The sequence below is a fragment of the Somniosus microcephalus genome, chromosome 8 (genome assembly GCF_052327205.1).
Source record: "Somniosus microcephalus isolate GS21.2 chromosome 8, FLI_Smic_1.0, whole genome shotgun sequence".
Classification (NCBI taxonomy): Eukaryota; Metazoa; Chordata; class Chondrichthyes; order Squaliformes; family Somniosidae; genus Somniosus; species Somniosus microcephalus.
The window spans coordinates 42,729,416-42,754,765 of record NC_140994.1 but is presented as its reverse complement, the minus strand read 5'-3'; the positions used below and the strand labels follow the sequence as shown (position 1 = coordinate 42,754,765).

General features: G+C 43.0%; 1 protein-coding gene across 2 annotated transcripts; it reads left to right on the top strand.

Moving 5' to 3' along the window:
* The first annotated feature begins 2 nt into the window (after positions 1 to 2).
* On the top strand, positions 3 to 21,541 carry eef1akmt2 (EEF1A lysine methyltransferase 2). 2 transcript variants are annotated; one of them, XM_085994632.1, is made up of 7 exons: positions 192 to 632; positions 7,977 to 8,119; positions 11,346 to 11,411; positions 13,056 to 13,170; positions 14,906 to 15,013; positions 20,146 to 20,362; positions 21,152 to 21,541. In XM_085994632.1, exons 2-7 carry the CDS (start codon positions 8,007 to 8,009, stop codon positions 21,247 to 21,249), a joined length of 717 nt encoding a protein of 238 aa, XP_085850758.1. In that variant the 5' UTR covers positions 192 to 632; positions 7,977 to 8,006; the 3' UTR covers positions 21,250 to 21,541. The 2 variants fall into 2 exon arrangements, with proteins under 2 accessions (XP_085850759.1, XP_085850758.1); XM_085994633.1 differs by lacking the exons at positions 192 to 632; positions 7,977 to 8,119 and adding an exon at positions 3 to 176.
* Positions 21,542 to 25,350: the final 3,809 nt, after the last annotated feature.

The window sequence follows — 25,350 nt, the reverse complement described above, 5'->3', positions numbered from 1 at the left end:
AACACCCAACTTCCGCCCCGCTGCTCTTTATATAGACTGAGGCCCGGCTCTCACGTCAAGCGGGGCCTTTGGGACCAGAGAATGGTTACCGCACAGGAGGAGGCCACTCGGCCCGTGCCAGCTCTCTGCAAGAGCACTTCAGCTAGTCCCACTCCCCCGCATTTTTTTCCCTTCAGGTACTTATCCAATTCCCTTTTGAAAGCTACTATTGAATCTGCCTCCACCACCCTTTCAGGCAGTGCATTCCAGATCATAACTTGTTTTGTTCATTAATAACTAGTCGTTTTTATTAAGAACAGCTAGCTTTTGCTATACACTTTATTGAGCACATGTGGACTAGATACAGTATCTGTAGAGGCCTCCATCTTGACTGCTGCCTTCTGGGTAGTCTAGTGCATCGTGGGTAACCCACTCTTATATACATACAGCACCACCTAGTGTACCATTCCAGAATGACAGGTTACTGATCATTACATCCCCCTTTCTTTGAGGTTAAACAAAATCTATCAATCAAAATCAATAACAACATAAACATCTTCAACAGTCAATACATTTTCAATGAAGTTTTCTTTGTACTCAAAGATTAAGCCTATCAGGCTTTTTTACTTCACGTGTGGATCTTCTCAGCACAGGTAGGTCTGATGTGTTTTCATGAGAGCCTGTATGTGTATTTGTGTTAGATTGTTCTGGTGGTGAGTGACAAGATTCAGTTGCGGCATTGTTATCGATTTGCTCTTCGATAGTCTGTTGTGTTTTTAGGAGGGAACGGCGGTTCCTCCTGAGAATCTGTCCTTCCTCAGTTCTAACAGTGTATGACCTTGGTCCTATTTCCTCAAGAACTGTAGCTTTCCTGTTCCATGCATCTGGATCCTCAATCCTGACAACATCATCCCTTATCAATGGTTTCAGAGTTTTGGATGACTTGTCATAGTATGATTTCTGTTTCAGCTTTAACAGTTGAAGTCTCTGTCTCAGTTCCTTACTCTGCTTTTCTTTTGCACAGCAGGGTAGCGTGGTGTGCAACTTGCGACCCATTAGGAGTTCAGCAGGTGAAGAACCAGAGTCTAAAGGTGAGGCTCGGTAGCTCAGCAGGGCGAGATAAGGATCAGACTTGCTTTCTGTCGCTTTCTTCAGTAGCTGCTTGAGAACTTGAACACCTTTCTCTGCCTTACCATTCGACTGAGCATACAAAGGACTGGATGTGATGTGTTGAAAGTCATAATGTGCTGCAAACTGTGGCCACTCCTTACAGTTCAAGCACGGACCATTGTCGCTAATGGCAATCCTGGGAATTCCATGTCTGGCGAAGATGGATTTCACATGCATTATGACACTGCTTGCTGTGGTGCTTGAGAGCAGTGCCATCTCAGGATAGTTAGAATAGTAGTCAATCACTATTACATAGTCTTTACCATTTAAATGAAAAAGGTCCATACCAACCTTTTGCCATGGTGCTGTTGGTATGTCAGCTACTATCATTGGTTCCTTTGCTTGTTTGTTTTGGTGTTTCTGACATGTCTCACATTTGCCTATCATGTTCTCAATGTCCTTATTTATGCCAGGCCAATAAACAGTGTCTCTTGCTCTCCTTTTGCATTTTTCAATTCCGAGGTGTCCCTCATGAATCCTTTTGAGCATGTCTTGACGTAGAGCCTGTGGAATGACTATTCTGTTCTGTTTTAGTAATAGTCCACTTGCGACACTCAATTCTGACCTTATGTGAAAATATTTTGGACAGGAACCTTTTGGCCAACCATGATGAATGTTCTCTATTACTGTTTGTAATACTGAATCTTTTACTGTTTCTTCTGCTATTTGCTTTGATTTTGTGTCTGACACGGGCAGCGCAGCAGTGACCATACTCACATGAACATCCACGTCTTGTTCAGTAGAGCTCACATGACTCATTGTGGGTGCTCGGGATAGTGCATCTGCTAACACTATGTATTTGCCTGGTGTGTAGATCAGTTCAAAGTCATATCTTTGCAGCTTCATCATGAGTCGTTGAATCCTTGGAGACATCTCATTCAGGTTCTTTTTTATGATGGCAACCAGTGGGCTGTGGTCTGTCTCAACTGTGAAGGTGGGAAGTCCATATATGTAGCCATGAAACTTTTCTAGTCCAACTACCAAGCCTAGACATTCCTTTTCAATCTGGGCGTATCGACACTCAGTATCAGTCATAGACCTGGAGGCATAGGCAACAGGCTTCCAATCTTCACCCTCTGCTTCTGGCAAGACCGCACCTAGGCCATCTTTTGATGCATCCGTTGACACTTTGATTCTTTTTGTTGGGTCAAAGAAGGTGAGTACAGGTGTGGTTGTCAGCACTGTTTTGAGGTTTATCCACTCTTGTTCATGTCTTTCTGTCCATGCGAACTCATTTGTTTTACGTAGCAGGTCTCGCAGACAGGCTGTCTTGGCTGACAAGTTAGGAATGAACTTTCCAATGAAGTTTATCATCCCCATGATGCGTAGCACTCCTTTTTTGTCAGTGGGTCGGGGCATTTTGAGTATGGCGTTTACTTTTTCCATATCTGGCTCTATTCCTTTACCAGATAGATTATCTCCTAGGAAAGTGACTTCCTGGATGCTAAACTGACACTTGGCTTTGTTGAGCTTCAGTCCATTCCGGCATATACTCTGTAGCACTTTAGTCAGTCTCTCATTGTGTTCTTTCAGTGTGGAGCCCCAGATGATGATGTCATCAACATAGACCCGAACTCCTTCCATACCTTCAATTATGTGTTCCATCGCTCTATGAAAGATTTCAGATGCAGATATTATCCCGAAAGGCATTCTGAGGAAACAATACCTGCCAAATGGTGTGTTGAAGGTACAGTATTTGGTGCTCTCTTCATCCAGTTTTAGTTGCCAAAATCCTTGTGAGGCATCGAGCTTTGTAAAGTATCTGGCACCTGACATTTCACTGGTGATTTCTTCTCGCTTGGGAATCTGGTAGTGTTCACGTTTTATGTTTGCATTTAAGTCCTTTGGATCCATGCATATTCTTAGATCATTGTTCTTTTTCTTTACATATACCATGGAGTTAACCCAGTCTGTTGGCTCTTCGACTTTCCTGATGACTCCTAGTGTGGTCATTCTGTCCAGTTCATTCTTGAGCCGGTCACGCAGGGGTGCTGGAACTCTTCGTGGAGCATGTACCACTGGCTGAGCATCCTCCTTTAGCTGGATCTTGTAAGTGAATGGTAGAACTCCAAATCCTTTGAACACATCCTGGAAATTATTCACTACAGAATCCACCGAGTCATCTGGTCTGCTTATGGCACAGTTTATACGGTAGACTCTCTTGACCAGTTCTAAGTCCTCACAAGCTTTGTCACCTAGTAGTGAATCAAGTCCTTCAGCCACAACAGAAAACATGAGATGATGCACTTTGTCTTTGACTGTCACTTTAAGTCTGCATACACCTAAGCTATCTATTTTCTGTCCATTATAGTCCTTCAGTAGTACTGACTTTTTCTGTATTTTGGGCTTTTCTTTCATATTGTTAATGTCACTCATACTGATTAAGTTTGCTTTTGCCCCAGTGTCTAGTTTCAATGTAACTAATGCTCCATTTACCTGCAGTGGGATCATCCATTTGTCCTCTTTTACTGCATTAACTTTATGTTCAGCATTGTTAATTCCTGAGGGCTGCACATTTTCTGTATCCTTTTTGATATTGTCACATGACACCATTTCTACAAAACATGTCTCACTTAAATCAGTGTCCTCAATTACATTAACTCATTGCCCTTTCTTAGTTTTTACTTTTGAAAAGCATTGTTTGGCAAAGTGATTCTTTCCATGACATTTTGTGCACATTTTTCCAAACACTGGACATTGTTTTAACTGGTGTTTGTAACCACAGCGTTTACAATTAAAAATTCCTTCCTCCGATTGCTTTTCACTTCTGTTCTGCCCATGTTTCTTCCCCTTGTAGGACGCAGCACTGACAGCAGCACTTACTGCAATCGCATCATCATTGATTTCACTGAAAGTCTTGGCATGCTTTTGAGCTAGCTCGCTAGCTTGGCATATTTTCACAGCAATTTCCAATGTTAGTTCGGTTTCTCTCAACAGACGTTCCCTGACTTTTTTATCATGAATACCAAACACAATCTGGTCACGAATCATGGATGCTTTCAGCTCAGAGAAATTACATGTCTGTGCTTTCAGTTTCAGATCAGTCAAAAAGCTATCAAAAGTCTCATTTTGCTGCTGTGTCCGAGAACGGAAGATGTACCTCTCATAGGTTTCATTCTTTTTGGGAGAACAATGTGTATCAAACTTATTTAGCACATCGTCTAATTTTTCTCTGTTCTCCTCTGGATTAAATACAAATGTATTAAATACCTCTATCGCCTGTGGGCCTGCAACCGTGAGCAGCAACGCTATTTTCCTTGCATCTGGCTTCGTACCGTACCCGATGGCAGCAATGTAGAGTTCGAATTGTTGTTTAAAAGTCTGCCAATTGTAGTCGACATTTCCTGTGAGTTTCAAACGCTCTGGTGGCTTCAAATTCTCCATGTCGCGTTGCACAATATTCAGCAGATCTTACCAATCCTGGTACCATGTTATGTTCATTAATAACTAGTCGTTTTTATTAAGAACAGCTAGCTTTTGCTAGACACTTTATTGAGCACATGTGGACTAGGTACAGTATCTGTAGAGGCCTCCATCTTGACTGCTGCCTTGTGGGTAGCCTAGTGCATCATGGGTAGCCCACTCTTATATATACATACAGCACCACCTAGTGTACCATTCCAGAATGACAGGTTACTGATCATTACAATAACCACTCGTTGCGTAAAAAAGCTTTTCCTCATGTCACCTTTAGTTCTTCTGCCAATCACCTTACATCTGTGTCGTCTGGTGCTTGACCCTTCCGCCAATGGGAACAGTTTCTCTACTCTGTCTAGACCCCTCATGATTTTGAACACCTCTATCAAATCTCCTCTCAACCGTCTCTGCTCCAAGGGGAACAAACCCAGCTTCTCCAGTCTATCCACGTAACTGAAGTCCCTCATCCCTGGAACCATTCTTGTAAATCTTTTCTGCACCCTCTTCTCAGGCCTTCACATCCTTCCTAAAGTGCAGTGCCCTGAATTGGACACAATACTCCAGTTGTGGCTGGACCAGTGTTTGATAAAGGTTCATCCACACAACAGCTAAAAGCAAGGTCCCTTATAGCGAGTGACATTCTGTCCTCTTGGAAAGGTGCCCAATTCTGTGGCTTGATCATAAATCTCTCAACTGATCCCCAGTGTTGCAGCTCTAGGTATTACCTAGCCTGTTAGAAATTCTCCCACTGCTGCTGACATTTAGGTCCCATTTCTTCCCAGCCAAGGACCTGCAGACACCAGTCATGGAGCCGAAAGTCTGGATTCAAAGCGAAAGGGGCCAGCTGTTGGTTATTCAACAAAGTGTAACTTTGGATGGTCCTTCTCTTTTGACATCTGGTTAATGTCAGACTAGAATTTCCCCACTGTCGTTGTGTTTGGTACCACAACAAGAGCAGGTGTTTTTGAACATCTTAGCCCTGTTTAATTGATGGGGAGGGATGTAGGGGGCAAATCTGATCTGGCGATGGGTTGCAGCTGAGGCTTGGTAGTTTGGCAGGTAAGAGCCCCCTGACAACTGGTGTGACGTGTATGTTTTTTTTTAAACATTTTGGCCTCATGGGAATATCATTTTGAACTCTAGTGCTGCGTTTGAATTAAATGGTCTGCAGTAGTTAATCTGTCCACAGTGCCTTGGTAGTCTAATGGAAGTGGAGGTACTTTCAAAAGGCTTTCGATAAGGTCCCACATAAGAGATTAGCTTGTAAAGTTAAGGCACATGGGATTGGGGGCAAGGTATTGACTTGGATAGAGAATTGGTTGTCAGACAGAAAGCAAAGAGTTGGAATAAACGGGTCTTTTTCCGAGTGGCAGGCAGTGACTAGTGGGGTACCGCAGGGATTGGTGCTAGGACCCCAGCTATTCACAATATATATTAATGATCTAGACGAGGGAACTAGATGTAATATCTCCAAGTTTGCAGACTACACAAAGCTGGGTGGGCGTGTGTGCTGTGAGGAGGATGCTGAGAAACTCCAGTATGATTTGGACAGGTTGGGTGATTGGGGCAGCATGGAATATGCTGCCCCAAAAAGCAGTAGAAGCTACATCATTACATAAATTAAAACAGAAATAGACAGTTTCCTAGAAGTAAAGGGAATTAAGGGTTACGGGGAGCGGGCAGGAATTTGGACGAGTCTAGGTTTGGATCGGACATGGCCCTGTGGGTAGCGGAGCGGGCTCAGGGGCCGTGTAGCCTGATCCTGCTCCTATTTCGTGTGTCTAATTCTGTTAGATGCAGGAGATGGTTCTGTGAAAGTAGATTGACGGTTAGGATCAGATCAGCCATGATCTTATTGAATGGCGGAGCAGGCTCGAGGGGCCGATTGGCCTACTCCTGCTCCTATTTCTTATGTTCTTATGGGCAGAAGCATGGCAGATGCAATATAACGTGGATAAATGCGAGGTTATCCACTTTGGTGTCAAAAACAGGAAGGCAGATTATTATCTGAACAGCAATAGATTGGGAGATGGGGAAATGCAACGAGACCTGGGTGTCCTTGTGCTCCAGTCACTGAAGGTAAGCATGCAGGTGGTTAAGAAGGCAAATGGTATGTTGGCCTTCGTAGCGAGAGGGTTTGAGTACAGGAACAAGGATGTCTTGCTGCAGTTGTACAGGGCCTTGGTGAGACCACATCTTGAGTATTGTGTGCAGTTTTGGTCGCCTTATCTGAGGAAGGATGTTCTTGCCATGGAGGGAGTGCAGCGAAGATTCACCAGGCTGATACCTGGGATGGCAGGAATGACGTATGAGGAGAGATTGGGTCGATTGGGCTTATACTCGCTGGAGTTTGGAAGAATGAGAGGGGATCTCATTGAAACTTATAAAATTCTAACAGGACTGGACAGACTAGATGCAGGAAGGATGTTCCCGGTGGTCGGGGAGTCCAAAACCAGGGGTCACAGTCTAAGGATAAGGGGTAAGCCATTTAGGACAGAGATGAGGAGGAATTTCTTCACCGAGAGAGTGGTGAACCTGTGGAATTCTCTACCACAGAAGGCAGTAGAGGCCAATTCATTAAATATATTCAAGAAGGAGTTGGATATATTTCTTAAGGCTAAAGGGATCAAGGGATATGGGGAGAAAGCAGGGACAGGGTACTGAATTTGGATGATCAGCCATGATCTCATTGAATGGCGGAGCAGGTTCGTGGGGCCGAATGGCCTACTCCTGCTCCTATCTTCTATGTTTCTCATACCAGCCTTTTTATTTGGATTTTAGATGCTGATAACATAACCTTTAGATGTTTGAAATTCTCACTTGAAAATTCTTGAGTATATTTTGCTTATCTTGTGGTGCTCCAATATACTATGTCAAAGAAATGGTATGATGTAGAATCATATTTTCCACGCTGCGATCTCCTAAACTTGTGCAATCACTCAAGGGGGGGGGAGAAATGGAAGAGAGAATGCTGGGCCATCTCCACAGAGGGACATGGTCAAACCAGGGTGACAGTCACCCCCACAACACGCCGGCATCTTCACTAGTACAAAAATAAAATTGGAGGATGCCTTCCTGCTTCATGTTTAGAGCTCTGCATAGGTTAATCAAAAACAGGGCATGCAAAATGAAAACTTCCAGCATTTTCTGTTTTTATTTCAGATTTCCAGCATCCGCAGTATTTTGCTTTTTGTACATGCAAAATAGATGTTCCTTTACTTTAACTGTTAGTACAGTTCAACTATCATTTCAATTATTTTGGATCAGGCGGTGGTTGACCAAGGATCTGCAACCCAAACTTCTGAAGTTTTATGGGGAAGGGGAGCCGAAAGCATTAATTCTGCCAGTCATAAATATGGCGACGGCCTGGCGAGTCACACTCACTATTTACTGTCGGCAATTCTTTGCAGCGATCAGCTCGACTTCCTAGGTCAGCCGCGATGGAAGATGCCGTGAGTCCACATGGCTGCGAAAGGCAGAAGAAAGCAGCCGCTGAGAACCAGCCCCCGGCGAAAGATGAATTCCAACCGTCCGAGTTAGGAACTAAAGAGTAGTATGTGTTACTGGTTACTTTTTATTAAGTTGTATTTCAATTGTGAAGTTACGGCTGCATTTGACAACTGACTCAGTGCAATGAAAAGTGATTACATATAACGTGGTACTTGTTGAAGTTTAGTGAAATTTGTTCACTAACATGACTGTCAGTGACTGTACAGTTCATGGCAACTCAGGAAAGAATGATCCATGTGACTCCAGTCCGATACTACGCGGCTGACTGGTATTCCCTCTGAAGTGGCAGAGCAAGCCGCTTAGTTGTAAATATCCGTTACCGCATTCAAGAATAAGGCAACACCCAGGCATTGTATCATGACGAGACGTGGGCAAGCTCAGCCCAGCCGACACTGCAAAGTGCTCCTCACGAACAGCTGGGTACTGGAGAGCTGTACCACAGGCTAGTTAAGCAACAGCCTTGCATAGTTGTACTCAGAATAATATCCATCAACCAGCATCTCAGACTCTTTGATCACCATCGCAGGCTATGTCCTCTCCCATTGCCAACTAGACGTGAGGACACAGGGGGATACTGTTGCATTGGAGTGGCCCATTGATTCCAGAACCTATGAAATCTTACGGCTTCAGGTCAAACAAGGTCAAGGAAACATTCTGCTTATCATTACCCAGTGCCCATCCCCCTACATGAATCAGTGTCCGTCCCTGTTAAACATTACCTGGAGGAATTTCTGATGGAAGCAAGGTAACAGAATGTACTCAAGGTGGAGGACTTCAATGTCCATCACCAAGAGTGGCTTGGCAGCACCACCACTGACCGAGTCCTTAAGGACATAACTGCCAGACTGGATCTGCATCCGCTGGTGAAGGAACCAACAGGAGGACACAACCTACTTGACCTCGTCCTCACATAGAAGATAGGAGCAGGAGTAGGCCATTCGGCCCCTCGAGCCTGCTCCGCCATTCAATGCGATCATGGCTGATCATCCAAATTTAGTACCCTGTCCCTGCTTTCTCCCCATATCCCTTGATCCCTTTAGCCTTAAGAAATATATCCAACTCCTTCTTGAATATATTTAATGAATTGGCCTCAACTGCCTTCTGTGGTAGAGAATTCCACAGGTTCACCACTCTCTGGGTGAAGAAATTCCTCCTCATCGCTGTCCTAAATGGCTTACCCCTTATCCTTAGACTGTGACCCCTGGTTCTCACCAGCCTACCAGTTGCAGACAAATCTGTCCATGATAGCATTCGTACCACAACTGATACACAGTCCTTGTGAAGACAAAGTTTTGTCTCCACAGTGAGGACACCCTAATCGTTAGTTTGGCACTACGACAGTAGGACAGACTAAAGATAGTGTCCTCAGCCCAACCATCTTCAGCTGTTTCATCAATGACCTTCGTTCCAACGTAAGGTTAGGACTGGGACTGTTCGCTGACTGTTCTAGCGTTGAGCTCCATTTGTAGCTCTGCCAATGAAGTAGCCTATTGCCACTGGACTCAGTATCCAGCTCCTCCATCACCAGGACGCTGTGGCTGCAGTATGTACAATCTACAGGATACACTGTAGCAACATTCATTTGACAGAATCTCTCTCCCCAGCGAGCTCTACCTGCAAGGACAAGAGCAGGAATGTGGTGGGAACACTTATCACCTCCAAGTTCCCCTTCCAGTCAGACACTATCCTGACTTGGACATATATCGCTGGAATTCTGAACCTAACACCATTGCAGGAGCACTATCACCGCAAGGACTGCTGCAGTTTAAGGAGAAGACCCACTGCCACCTTTTCAGGATATCTAGGGATGGCCAATAAATGGCCTTGCTAGCATTGCTCACATCCTGTGAACAAAAAAAAGTTACAAAACGCTACAAACATAACTTTCATAGATTAAAAGTTCTCAAATTCTGCAAATTAATTTGTGAAATATTACAGCACAAACTGCTCATCACCCCTTGCAATATCTTGGAATTCAGCTGAAAGAAAGGCAGTTATTGCATGTTGTTTTCTTCTGATGTGGAAATTTACATGTACCTTCCAATGTGCAAACTTCCCTCACCAACTGCTGTTCAGCAACAGTAATTGATCTAAGGATTTGCCTATTTACAATTAGACTTTATGATTGAAAGTGTAGGCCAAGTAAAAGAGAGCTACAGCTTAGCAGCAGAATAATACAATGTCTCACATAGTACCATGTTCCTGTTGTTATAAAATCCTGGGTCAGATAGGGATGGGTACAGAAGGGGATATATTACTTCTATGCCTCTATAATGTGCTCCCAGGGGGGTGGACTGAGGCTGCTATTAAAATTGTATTATTCTGAGCTGTGACTCAGTTGGTAGCCCCCTCGCCTCTGAGTCAGAAGGTTGTGGGTTCAAGTCCCACTCCAGAGACTTGAGCACAAAATCTAGGCTGGCACTCCAGTGCAGTACTAAGGGAGTGCTGCAATGTTGGAGGTGCCACCTTTCAGATGAGACGTTAAACCAAGGCCCCATCTGCTCCCTCGGGTGGACGTAAAAGATCCTATGGCACTATTTTGAAGAAGAGCAGGGGAGTTATCCCCGGTGTCCTGGCCAATATTTATCCCTCAACCAACATCACTAAAACAGATTAGCTGGTCATTATCACAGTGCTGTTTGTGGGAGCTTGCTGTGCGCAAATTGGCTGCTGTGTTTCCTACATTACAACAGTGACTACATTTCAAAAAGTACTTCATTAGCTGTAAAGCGCTTTGGGACGTCCTAAGGTCGTGAAAGGCGCTATATAAATGCAAGTCTTTTTTCTGAATTGGCTGTAATAGTCCAGTTCCTTTTGCCTAATGGTTGATCATCTCAAAGAGTCATGATATCTTCAGACTTCACCCAGCTGAAATTACAATTAAATCGAAGTGTTTTTGGGGTATTTATATGTCTACTTTTTGAATAATTCAACTTCCTTGGAAAATACATAATTGCTATGTTGGCTCGTCTATTTTAGTGCAATGCAATGACATCACTGAGTATCAGCTTTCCAATCCACTGCACATGCATGCCTCTTGCAACAATGTGGGTAATACCAAAAATGCAATCATTGGAAACAGAATGGGCTCTTCCAAACTGTCTGCACGATAGCATAGTTCTTTTGAGAAAATGTAATTACAGCATTTTATCTTTGAATAAATTAACCCGTGTTTTGATCTGCTCTTCTGTCTCACACCAGTCTGTTGCAGTGAAGGTTTGGTTTTAGTTTTAAATATCTGAGAATTTTTTTTCTGTATCTTCTTGTAGTTGGGACCGTGCTTATGAAAGGGAGCTGCAGTCCTTTCGTGATTCAGGCGATGTTGGTGAGATTTGGTAAGAAGCAAAACAGAAAGAATATTAACCCTTAGATGAGGGTCAGTGGCGGTATCTTCATATATCTCTTTCCCCCCCCCCCCCCCCCCCGACTGGCTATTTAAGGGAATGTATATCTTCAAAATGGAAAAAAAGGGACTTCAAAATCTTGCAATACCATGGCTGGGACTGTAATATGTACATGAATTTGGATGCCCAGTTGAGAATCCTCGCACCAAAATCAGTGACCAGTGTAAGTCTCTGAGGGCCGTTGCTGAGAATATTTCAAAAATACTTTTTTTTAACTTGGAAATGTTTGAGAATTACGTTCTTATAAACTCCAATTGTGAAATATTCCTTCAATAATGTGAATTATTTTAAAAATTGATACAGTAAAATGTTGCATTACATTATAGTAGAACTGATTATTATTTTATCTGCAGCAATTATTACTGTTCCGTCAACATAATAGAGACCAAAAAATTTACTTCCCTGTTGCACTGTTGAAGGAAAGATGTTATAAAACTTCACAATAGGTTTCTTGCACTTACAAACAGAATACAATGAAGGGCTACTAGCATGAAATATTTTCAGTGATCCATTGAACTGGTCATTCTTCTATAATATCGAGTCTCTTCGCCGGGAGCAAGCGGAAGCCAAGCGCAAACAGTGGGAGGAACGCACGTCAACCCAAGCACCCCACCCACCCGCCCCTTCAGCCACCGTCTACCCCACCTGTGACAGAGACTGTAGGTCCCGCATTGGACTCATCAGTCACCTGAGAACTCATTTTTAATGTGGAAGCAAGTCATCCTTGGTTCTGAGGGACTGCCTAAGAATTAGAACATTCTTCTATAATATCTGGTCCATGACTAAATTTCGTGGTCACTAGTAGATTAGTGTTCACTTTGAGCGTTTCATTGCATCTAATGGTGTCCTTTTTAAGCTTTTAACAATGTTTTTGAAATACTTATGTTAAGATATAAATCTTCACAAAAGGTTCCCCTATAATTTAGTGGGTAAATACATTAGTAAGCAGATCAGAAGGCTTCACAATTTGTGCCGAGTTAGCTACTCACAGACAGCACAAGCACTACAATTGGTCTCTCAATCCCTGGTCTGTGGAGGGGAAAAATTATCCAGGTTTCATGTTCTTAATTACTACTTAATGACTCTAGCTGGGAAAAAAGTGTCTGTGTGAGGGCAGGATCTGGGTTGGTTGTGACTCCTTCCACTATTGAATAACCTGCTGATGCTCGCTCGCTCTCTAGGCTCAGAAATGAAAAATGGGCACTCCGGGCAAAGGCTCGGAGGGCTGCTAGTGTCTTTGGAATTTTATCCCAGCACCTCCAGGATAGGAGAGGAGGGGCGGGAAGAAAAAGGAAGATTTCTAAATAAATTTGCAAAAACTTTTTAAATTGACATTTTAATTTACTGCCTTTTAAGTTCAAATATATATTGTTTTTGAAAAGAAACTGAACAATAAATTGAATTCAATAAATTTATTATTTTATAGATCTCGCAGATAATATGGTTTACTGCTTACTTGGTTGCCCGTTGTTTGATAGATTTATTTCGTGCATCAATCTGTGACAATAAATACAGATTTTAATTTCTTGGAGATAATTACTGGTCAACAACAGTCACAACTCTGTTGTCCTTTAGGTTTGGTGAAGGAAGTATGGATCGTGTAATAACATGGTTGGAAATGCAAGAATTCCCAAAGGATACTGCCCTGCTGGATATTGGGACAGGAAATGGTGTTTTTTTGGTTGAACTAGTAAGTATATTTTTTAATCTAAAAACATTGGAATAAATTCTGATTCATCGTAACCTAAATTAGCCTGTTACTCACTCTACAGCTGCATCCCCATTACCCTTGTCCTTGCCAGACTCCAATAGCGTTGATCTTCTTATCCTCACCTCCTGGTCCTCTAACATTGGTCTACTTCTTGTTCCCTGTTCCAGTGTTAGTGGTCACTCCTTCGACTGACTTGCCCCAACTCACTTGAACCTCCCCCCTCAGCGTCTCTGCTTTGTTATCTGCCTTGCTGTAAAAACCTCCTTAAGACCATCCTCTTCCACCATGGTTTTGCCCCTCCTAAACCTCTTTCCCCCCCCCCCCTCCCCCCCAGCTTGGAGTCCACTCATTAACCACCTCCCTGTAAAGTGCTGTGAGACATCTCTGTCTGTAATGAATGGTGTAGAAATGCAAGTTGTTTCCTAAAAAACATTATACCCCTGTACTGTGAATACCAATTTCCATATGCATTTTCAGTCCCTGGCTTGCTGTCTACCTGCGACTGGGACTGTCGGATCCAGGACGCAGCTCTACATGTACGTCATCACATGCATGGATAAAGCTTTATTCTTGGCTTTTAAAATTTCCATAGATTGAGAACATAGGTAGGTGCATCCGGACTCTCAGTGTATTTAAAATTTAGGAAGTTCCCAGAAGGTCCAAGGGAATCCCTAAGCACTTTGTAAACAAGGTTTGACACCACACTGAAGCAATACTCAATGTGATGTCAAATCTAAATCATGTGATTCTGCCTCCTGCAGCAGATTTCACACTACTTCCCGTTGGAGTCAAATTGGTAAAACATAACTCCGAATGGAAGCTGCAAATTTTGAGTCACTGCAAAGTAGAAACCACTTCGCAGCAATGCTAGACTTGTAGGGGGAAAAATTTAGTTGATTTGCGCCTCCTGTTAGTGCTCCTGCGAAATTCAGCCGGGGGGGGGTTAGCAGCGGCGGTTAGCGCCCAGCGGCGCTGCGCCTCCGGCAATTACGTCATCGCCATGCACAGCGCCCCAGCCGCGATCTTCGGTAGCGCCCCCTGACTTACCGCCGGACGCTATGTCCGACAGTGTCAGGGGGGCGTACGTGCAGCTGGGGCGGCGCAAGTTAAAGGGGAGGTGTCGGGCGGTCATATTTGTTGCTGGCCGCCTGTCAGCACCTGCCCCCATTTCTGTCCCCGACCTCCTGTGAAGTCCCCCCCCGCCGCGCTCCGTGAGCCCGTCCCTTCTCTTTTGCCGGCACTCCAATCCTTGGTAGCCCAGCTGGGCCTCGGGTCGCGCTGCTTTAGGCCCCTCCCCTTTAATAAAGGGAGGAAGGCCTGCAGTACCGCACTGCGGCACGTAGCACCGTAATATTCACTCGCAGCGCCCCAAGAGGGAGGGGGAGCACTTCCAGTAGCACCGCCTCCCTCTTGGGGCGCTACCATTGAATTTCGGGTGCGGGGTTGATATCTTTTTCGGGGCGCTAAAAGTAGCACCCCGGCGAAGTTAGCGCCCCAAAGGGGGCGCGACCCAATTTTGCCCCTTGAGATTTTCATAATTTTCAAAAATGAGAATATAAGGAATACTGATGTGAAAATTCTCAAGCCTGAAAATCTGGTGGTGTGAGTATTCCTAAAAGTAGCTATATTAAAGATTGAAGACAGCCAAAAGCAAGACCATTTTATGTTCTAAATATATTCTAAACAGAATGTTGGTACTTTTTATTTATTTAAGGCAAAAGCTGGATTTACTAACCTGACTGGAATCGATAATTCATCTAGTGCTGTGGAACTTGCTAAAGCCATTGCTGAAAAGGAAGAGGTGTTGTCTCTGAAATTACAGGTAAGGATTTTAGCAAGTATTTCCTTCAAACTTCGTTTTACTTAAAACATGATAGTGGATAAGTCAAACCATTGTCAGCTTTTTCTCTTACAAATGTATCTTTTTTTTCCGCTCCCTCAAATTGTTTAATTATTTTTCTTCCCTGGCCCCCACCAGAACTATACGGCATTCACAATCATGGAAGTGGGCAAGCAACCTTCTAGAGGTCTCTGGTAATATCATTCTCTGACTGACTGCTGGGAGGGGGTGGATATGGTCTGGATTGACTCCCCATATTATTTCCCCCTCTGAGGAGAAACATATCGGCTGCACTCGGCACTTTTCCAGATGGCTTGGATGAGATTAGGAACTCGATATGTGTGGAAACACTGATGCGAACCTGCATCTTATTGCCTCTGGTGCAGCTTGTTGATGCATCGATGTGCTGTGCTACAAGGCTACCTAGAACTTTTTTAACTTCCCTTGTGAATTTCTTACTTGTCACAAACTGTGAATTGAAGATGATCTTCCATTTCCCAACCCCCACCCACCACATACCCAGTGAAGGCAATGACTTCTGCTGGGGTTACGGCTCCAAGGACAGTAGCATCCCACTTGCCAAAGTCCTCATTCTTTGTGTGGCCTGGAACTTTCTGGTCTGTATGATTCATTTGCATACTGCCTTTGATTCATTTGCATACTGCCTTTAGCAGCTGAGTTGTCTGCTGTTTTTTTTGTAATGCGAAGTGATACATTTTGGTAGGAAGAATGAGGAGAGGCAATATAAACTAAAGGGTACTATTCTAAAGGGGGCGCAGGAACAGAGAGACTTAGGGGTGGGTATATGTGGACAAATTGTTGAAGGTGGCAGGGCAGGCTGAGAAAGCGGTTAAAAATGCATGCGGGATCCTGGGCTTCATAAATAGAGGCATAGAGTACAAAAGCAAGGAAGTTATGATGAACCTTTATAAAACACTGGTTCAGCCACAACTGGAGTATTGTGTCCAATTCTGGGCACCGCACTTTAGGAAGGATGTGAAGGCTTTAGAGAGGGTGCCTAAAAGATTTACAAGAATGATTCCTGGGATGAGGGACTTCAGTTACGTGGAGAAGCTGGGGTTGTTCTCCTTAGAACAGGGAAGATTGAGAGGAGATTTGATAGAAGTGTTCAAAATCATGAGGGGTCTGGACAGAGTAGATAGAGAGAAACATTGGCAGAGGGGTCGAGAACCAGAGGACGCAGATTTAAGATGATTGGCGGAAGGTCCAAAGGCAACATGAGGAAAAACTTATTTATGCAGCGAGTGGTTAGGATCTGGAATGCACTGCCTGAAAGGGTGGTGGAGGCAGATTCAATTGTGGCTTTCAAAAGGGAGTTGGATAAGTACCTGAAGGAAAAAAAATTGCAGGGCTACGGGGAAAGGGCGGGGGAGTGGGACTAGCTGAAGTGCTCTTGCAGAGAGCCGGCACGGGCTCGACGGGCTGAATGGCCTCCTACTGTGCTGTAACCATTCAATGATTCTATGAATGCCTTACACCTTCTAGTTCTTATGTCCTGAGAGATTTTTAAAAATTAAAATTCCTTGGAAATGGTTTATGCGATCCCCTTTCATTAATTTATTTTGAAACCAACTTTTCCTCCTGCCAGACTTGCCTGCTACCACCACACTTCCTTCAGGCTGTGGGAATGGGATGATGTACATGGGATGAAGTTCTCCATGGTTCTATTAATGTTGCTGCGGGGTCCAATGATGCTGGTCATGTTATCTTGTCATCTCCCCCCCCCCCCCCCCCCAACACATACACACACCTTTCCCCACACCTCCCCCAGTGGCTCAGTTGAGACCACATGAAACATGACAATTGAGTGGATTGAAATTTGAATGACAACTGAGACTGAATAGGGGTCACACAGTCTGCTGTTAGAGCCATTCCCAGTCTACCCTAATCCCAGTTCTGAATACTTTTTTTTAAAACTTCAAAAATAGACAACAACAACTTGCATTTAAATACTACTGCTCCCATGCAAGAAGGCATCTCTCTGATAAGGAGGAAAGGGATACAGTAGACACAGAGCATGGGAAAACAGGAGAGAAATGGAAATACTGGCATAGTGAACCAAAGGTCCAGTTAATGAGGAATGGTTTGAAAGCAGGGAGGGAGGTGGTATGGTAGAGGGAATGAGGTTTGAGGAGAAATCCAGTCTTGGAGATTGTGCAGGGGGACAAAGCAGGGGGACATCAGTAGGGTAGGGTGGGGCAAGGCTATGGAGTGAATTGACAACAAGAATTCGACATAGTGGTGCAGTGGAGCTTGGAGCAGATGGGGTGATGGGAGTGTGTGTCTGAAGGGTGTGGCTTTGTCTTGCCAACCATCAGCTGGAGGAAGTTTTGGCTCATTCAGGTATCTTCATATCAGACAATAATTTAATATGGTGGTAACAACCTCTGGGTTGATGGAGGAGGCGGTGAGATAGAACTGGTTGTCCTTAGCATACTTGTGAAAGCTGACCCCTGCTTCTAGAAAATGTCACCAAAGGGTGACATGTAGATAGTTAGGAGGAGGAAACAACTGAGGTGGTTGTACAAACAGAGGGGAAGATGATGATGGCAGCAATGTAGTGCCTGCATTGCCTTCGCTCAGCAGAACCAGGAGAGGGCAGTGCCGCAGAAATGGATAACACAGAAGACATTGGAGCAAGATGAAGTGGTCAGTGGTGTTGAAGGTAACAGAGAAGTTGAGGAGGATGAGAAGAGAGAGAGCAGCCATGGTCACAAGCGTACAAGATACCATTTGTGACTTTGATCAGTATGGTCTCAGTACTGTGGGTGGGCCAGAAGCTAGAGGGATAGAATTGAAAAGTAGGGAGGTTATGCTAAGCCTGTATCGAACCTTGGTTAGACCACACTTAAGAGTACTGCGTACAGTTCTGGTTGCAATATTGTAAAAAGGATATAGAGGCACTAGACAGGGTGCAGAGAAGATTTACAAGGATGATACCAGAAATGCGAGGGTGTACCTATCAGGAAAGGATGAACAGGCTGGGTCTCTTTTCTCTTGAAAAAAGAAGGCTGAGGGACAACCTAATAGAGGTCTTTAAAATTATGAAAAATTTTGGTAGAGTGGATACAGTGAGAATGTTTCCACTTGTGGGGAAGAGCATAACTAGAGGCCATCAATATAAGATAGTCACCAAGAAATCCAATAGGGAATTCAGAAGAAACTTCTTTACCTAAAGAGTGGTGAGAATGTGGAACTCGCTACCACAGGGAGTGGTTGAGGCAAATAGTTTAGATGCATTTAAGGGGAGACTAGACAAGCATATGAGGGAGAAGGGAATAGAGGGTTATACTGATGGAGTTAGATGAGGAAAGACGGGAGGAGGCTCGAGTGGAGCATAAACACCGGCATGGACTGGTTGGGCCGAATGGCCTGTTTCTGTGCCGTATATATATGTAGATTGTATTGATTTGAATAAGGAATGGTGACAGAAGTAGGAGCATAGTTGCAAAACATTCCAGAACTTTAGAGAATAATGGAAAATTTAAGATTGGCCAGTAGTTAAAGAAAGTGAAGGAAATTAGGATGCATTGTTTTCTTTATTTGTTCTTGGGATGTGGGTAGTACTGGCAGGGCAGCACTAATTGCCATCCTAGTTGCCCTAAGGGCATTAAGAGTCAACCACATAATGTGCGACCAGAGTCATATGTAGATCAAACCAAGTAGGGGAAACGGATTCCCTGAAGGGCATTAGTGAATCAGTTGAGTTTCTATGACAATCTGGCAAATTTAATGGTAATTTTCTGGTGCTAGCCCACAAATTACTAGACTTATTGAATTTAGTTTCACATGGGTGGGATTTGCACTCCCGACTTCTGGATTGCAAGCCCAGTACCGTCACCACTAGGCTACCGTACCCTACAAGAAGAGTTTTCCAAGCAAAAAAACAGAAGTTTTGAGGATGGTGCCGGAAAAGAAAGACAGGTTAATGATGTCAGCAAATATAGGTGAAGATGGGTGATCAGGAGCTGCGATGGAAGGGGGTTGAAAGAGCAGGTTGATGGGCTTCATGTGGATAAGATAAGTGAGCTAAGGGCAATGGGGAGAACAAGCACGGTTAGGTGGAGAACAGTTGGGGAGAACCAGGAGAGGGCAGTGAGAGGCTCAGGATGTCCAGAGAAGACAGCAGCTGCAATGCAGGCAGCCTCAAGTTTGGACTCATAGTTCATTGAGTTCCTCATGTTTTTGGTATGGGTGGAGTTCAGTGAAAGTGTTAATGGTGTGGACAAGGAATTTGAACATTGTACTCTCAAGTATTCAAAGGGACTGGGAGTCAACTTGTACATTCCTGTACAGGAGGATTTATCAACATTTGGTTAGCTGGAATGTAGAGTCATAGTTAATGCAATTAAAATAGGTCTTTGGGCGTAATTGGCTCATAAATTATATAGACTCATTGCTCAGAAGTTAATTGCTGGTAACATAGCAAATGAAGGAGGTGTATCCTGATGCCAAGTTTATTTTTATCTTTGCAAGTCCTTTGTGCTAGAATTTTGAGCACTTCTCAAGCAAGCTGTTACAGTACAGGCACGAAACAATTGTTTTAAACACACTGGCATTGATCCTGTAACAGCACCTCCTCATGACTAAGTGCAGCAAATGATAGGGAAATCTAAGACACTGCAAATTGTTTATTCATAGTTCAGGTGAATATAGCAATAATAAATTGTTGCCATGTATACACTTTACACCTCAAGTCATTTTTGCTACCAGTAAGCAGCCCATAATTAAATTACACCTTTTAACTATCACAGTAAACCACCCTGCTTTTAAGAGGGGATTATATTTGCGGCAAAAATGTGCCAAATATTCACAGGACCCAAACTTAATGGTCCAGGTCATTCAGCACTGTGTTGCCAAGGTGGCTAATCAGTTAAGTGTGTTCACATAGATGAATTTATGGATAATAGTAATAATTACTGTTTGTAGCTACGTGATTATTCCTGGGGGTTTCTGGAGGAATGTGACCACAATAACACACGAAAGGGAGAATGTTACCCCCTCCCCTCCTACCACATTAGTCTGTGTTAATAAACTGGAGCAGTTAGAGCATCTGAAATTCTATTCTTAACATGGCTTTGCCTTATTTTTAGGTGGCAGACTTTTTGCATCCATTTCCTAATCTTTCTCAGTATGAAATCTGCGTAGACAAGGGAACTTTTGATGCCATTAGTCTTAGTCCTGACCACCCAACTGAAAAACAGAGTTTTTATCGGCAGTCCTTGCATTGTGTTCTGAAGGATGAAGGCCTGTTCCTTATAACATCCTGTAACTGGACCAAAGAGGAACTCGTCAATCACTTCAATGAAGGTAAATTATTTCTTTCATTATTTCATTGGTGTTTTAAATTACCAGCTTTATTGCCTTTAAGTTTGAGACTAGAAATTTGCTAAGTAAGGAACTATAGCTTCAAAACCATATTTTACCATTCTGGCATTTTTATTTTTTGCTGTGCACCATTTCCATGAATTGGTGAAGCTGTTTACAGGTGGATTACCCTTAGTTAGAAGAACTGTGCTTGAAACAAGACACTGGAACAAAAGTGTGTAAATACCTGACTCTGTAAGGAATCTTTGATTTTCAACTCTCCTTATACCTTTTCCTTCTCTCAGTTCAGCTGCCCCCCACCCCGGCGTGCCACAAACCATTCCCTAAGAGAGCCAACTGTGATGTTCCAGGCCGCTGTCTATGACCTTTCTCAGGTGACCACTAAAGGAGATCAATGAATGGCAGGAGGTTTACGTTGCTTCCCTCGGATTTCTTCAGTGCAGTAAATAGATTGATTCCCCTCAGCACCAGTGCTGTGAAGTAGAAAAGCTGCAAGATGGTCCCTGGGTGCATCTGCTGCGCCAAAGTAGATGAATGCAGGGCTTCTGGAGGACCCCTGTACAATAGCATTTTAACAATGTGGAATGCCAGTAACTTGTATCGGACTTAGGCCACACCATTTCTGGCCCCTACTCCTACATTTAAGGACCCTGTAATAGATATAAGTATGTTTTAAAGTGCACCATTGACTTTCCAGAGGTAACAGTTATTTGTAATATAGTAGCTATGTACAGTAACAGTGATGTGCTCTTTTTATTTGTTTTATTACAGGATTTGAGATGCTGCAGGAGCTACCAACACCTGAATTCCAGTTTGGAGGAAAAAGTGGAAATAGCGTAACCGCACTGGTTTTCAAACGGAAAGAATAAGTTTGGATAACTGCAGCTCACAAGACTCTCCCAGTGTTCAGCTCCAAATTACTGCTCTCCTGGAACCAGAGTTACTTAAACAAACTGCAACCGGTTCCCTGAGCTTCGATTTTCTTTTATTTATACATTTTGATTTTTAAATCCTGCCATACAACGGACACTTCTTTGTGAAAATGATAACTTTCATACTGAGGTCAATCACTCAACAAAGCTTAAAGCTGTGATTAAAATGGTTGCAAAAATGTAACCTAAAATGATCCGTGACGTTTTTAATAAAGAACTCTTATTATTCCCCTCGTTACCCCACTGAAGGCTATGCCATCGCACAGCAGTCACAAAGTGCACTAGTGTCCTCTAGTGGCAGAAAACTGGAAATGCACACATCTGTGGAATATCTGTACTTGGGGAAGAACTTCAGTGTTAAAATGAAAGATTACAGGTCTGTCACTTATTCCAAGAATACAGTGAATTTAGAACTTCCTTGTGTTACACTCTCTTTGAAATCCTGTTTGATCTGTATTAAAAGGCCTACAGAGGCTTGTTTTGGTGGGTGTTGCGAGTCAGACGATTGTGGGTGATTTGAAAGCTGTAAAGAGCATTCACTCAAACTTCAAGACGTTAGCCAACACGTGTTAATGTTTATGAGTTTGCATATTTAAAATGTAGACATTAACAGGTTAGTGTGCCTTGGAAAAGATGGACTGTGTGTGATGGTCAATGACCTTGGTAAATAAGACTCTCTTAAACAGCTGGCGCAATGCGTAAAATTTTGAATTGGCACTTGAGAAGCCCGGAGTTACTGCTGAAAGTACTGTAGTAATTTATAGAATGGAAAGATGGGATGAAAAAGTAGCAGTTTTATGTTGAATTTGGCTGTGATGTAGCATGCTGGCACAACGAATTGGCAGTAAAATACTGTGCGTAGGATATGCGGTTGTGCCTTCTTGCTATAATATCTGAGGAGTTGAGTGGATGGAATAGTCCACAAAATCCATCTTTTTTTTTAGTGAATCTCATAAGGACTTTTTCCTACCGTGTTTCTTTTTATACAAAAATCACTTCAGATGAAATTTGAGACCATTCTGATGTTGGAAAAAGTCTTACATTATTTACTGTGCAGAATAAAAGTGTGGACTGTATAAAGAAATATACATGAATACTTTGTTTAAATCAGTTTGCCACATAATCCTATATATGTTAAAGGGATGTACATGTATGATTTCTTTTGTTCCTATATTTTCCTGATTTCATTTTTCCTTTTTCTTTTCCCCCCTGTTTTCTCCCCTCTGTTCTGAAGGTACCAATCCTTGTTGGGATACAGGTTATAGGTGTTGGCAACCCTTCAGCATCTCACAGCCCTTCACTATTTCACCCAAGAGGCTAGTCTTCATGAGTGAGCTTTTCAGTGTTTTGATAAACTTATTTGATTGTGGAGGGCATCACCGGAAATCCCAATTCTATCTTACTCCATTAACCACACGTGCTCACTAGATAGTGATCTGGACCAAGTGCACTGGCGGATTGACCCCCCCCCCTCCCCCAATATTCGGGGAATTTGAGACCAATTGGGGGTGAAATTGGTCTTCGGCAGTAGCAGAAAAAACGACTTGCAGCCCATTTTACACCCTGCCCGGTTTTCTTTGCTATTTCCTTCAATGGAAAAGGCAAAATAAAGACAGGGTGCAAAATGGGCTGTTGATGTGCTATCACCTGTTCCGCGCTATCGCCGTAGACCAATTTCACCCCAGTTGTATTTGCTTGCATTGCTGTCCTGGCAAAGATTAGTTAACTTGGAGAACAAGAATCAAATCTGACAGCAATCAGTAATGGGGATTCTGGTTCATTTTCTCTCCCTAGCCCCAGTGTGCTGAGGCTACTATTGGTCCATCTGTTGCCACCTCGTCTGAGATCAGATAACACAAGAGATCATACTGTACCTGGGACCTTGCTGGTTTGTGTGGCTCAGTACTACAACAGCTTGCAAATTTACAACCTTGAACCTCAGAAGAGTTCAATTCACCTTTTTTGTGGGCAATAAATGGGCTGATAGTGAGTCAGAAGGCTGTAATTCAACTGAGTGATTCTGATAATTCCCTGGTAGATATTTGTTATACTGTTTTCAGAAAATAACATCAATTTTATTTAGTTTATTTTAACTATTCGGTCTCAGGAAGCATTGCGTAAGTGAGCAGGCGATAAACAACAGTGATGTTAGTCCTAAATATATGCTATATTTTTTCAGCAAATAAAGGAACCTACAATAGAAAACCAGATCTTAGCTTCTGGTAATAGAAATAATCTTTGTGTGTTGAAGGTTAGGCTGTTGGGTCATTTTGAACAGAGGTTATTACTGTAAAGTACCAGGAAATGGGGAAGTCACCATGTAATTACTGAAAAGCCTAGGGCTCCTGGACTGCCAAGCAACTCGGTGATTAAGCCAGATTTTAATGCACACCTTGCATACAAAAAATATATAACTTTCCCAGCGTGAGAGTCTTCCAAAATAAGGCAGAGACACAGTAATGGTGGGAGGACCTTTAACCTTCACTTTTAGAAAGATGCATCACCAGGCAATCAACATCTTAGAATTACATAGAATACAAAGCATAGAAACAGGCCATTCGGCCCAACCAGTCCATGCCGGTGTTTATGCTCCACTCGAGCCTCCTCCCGTCTTTCCTCATCTAACTCTATCGGCATAACCCTGTATTCCCTTCTCCCTCGTATGCTTGTCTAGCTTCCCCTTAAATGCTATTCGCCTCAACTACTCCCTGTGGTAGCAAGTTCCACATTTTTGCCACTCTCTGGTAAAGAGGTTCCTACTGAATTCCCTATTTGATTTCTTGGTGACTATCTTGTATTGATGGCCTCTAGATTTGCCCTGAATAGTTTGAGTGAAAGAGCATGCACACTCGTCCAAAAATAGTATTAACCCAGTAATTTGCTAAAGTCTGGTGCATTTTTATTAAGACTACTTGCTCCCTGACTGACTACTCAGTGATACATATCTACTGCTGCGGAACATACTTGATAGCATGCAAAAGCATATACTTGGAACAGTTACAACAAAATTCCTCAAGCACGTAGGAACAGGAGTAGGCCATTCAGATCTTGAGCCTTAGCAAATGTCTTTTGGAAGTCCATAAAGAGAACGCCCAGAGACTTCAACTAGTTTCATGCTAACTCTCTTTGATCAGCTGATAATTGCCCAAGTGCTCAATCTCTTAAAAGTATACACCAAGTATCTCAGTACTGAAATTACCCCTTGTTGCAGCTGGAAGATCAGTTGGTACTTTTTAGCTTGTTTTTAATAGAAGTATCTACCCAATGGTGCTACTTCGTATTGCATATATTCCTGTACCTGGGAGATCAGGCCTGTCTTGGTCTTAGATTGTGTCGACGTTGCCTTCTGATCTTCCAGTTAGACACCTTATTCAAATGGGAAGTTGCTCTATGCTGGTTAATCTCTCTCCAATGGAATATTTAGCTTCTGTATAAAATCTGGTTGAAAACTGGCCAAACCTGGCGGAAATGAGGACGACGAGTTTGGGTCACAGGCAGCCGTAGGACTCAAATTGACGGACTTTAGTGCACAGTTGAGCGCTCAATCCCTTGGTTATGCCAATTGAGGGTAATTTTGAAAAACATTGCTTTCACATTTTTATGGAAAAAGTTTAAAACATTGAGGCCTTTCAGGAATAAATAATAAGTTCTGTTGTATTCTGTGTCCTCAGAATTGTCAAGTGAACAGTAGGTGGTGGTGTGTACCACACAGATCAGTCATCCACAACATTCATTGAAAATCTGACGTACTTAGCCAGTTTCTGCAGATTTATATACCCTTTAACTAAAGTAATTATGTAACACATCCTCTTAAGGGCTGTCTTTTTTCACTTGGCAAACATTTGAATTTTGTACACCTAACCAGTGAAATAAGGTAGCAGATATTTGGAGACTTAAGTGAACCAGATTTGACACAGCCACCATTTTGACAATTTCCTATTGTCAAAATGGTAAATATTAAATTAATTCCTTAGTGGGAACTTGAAGGAAGAAACCATTATTACCTACGGAAATCTGATGTGCAAGCCAACAGCAACT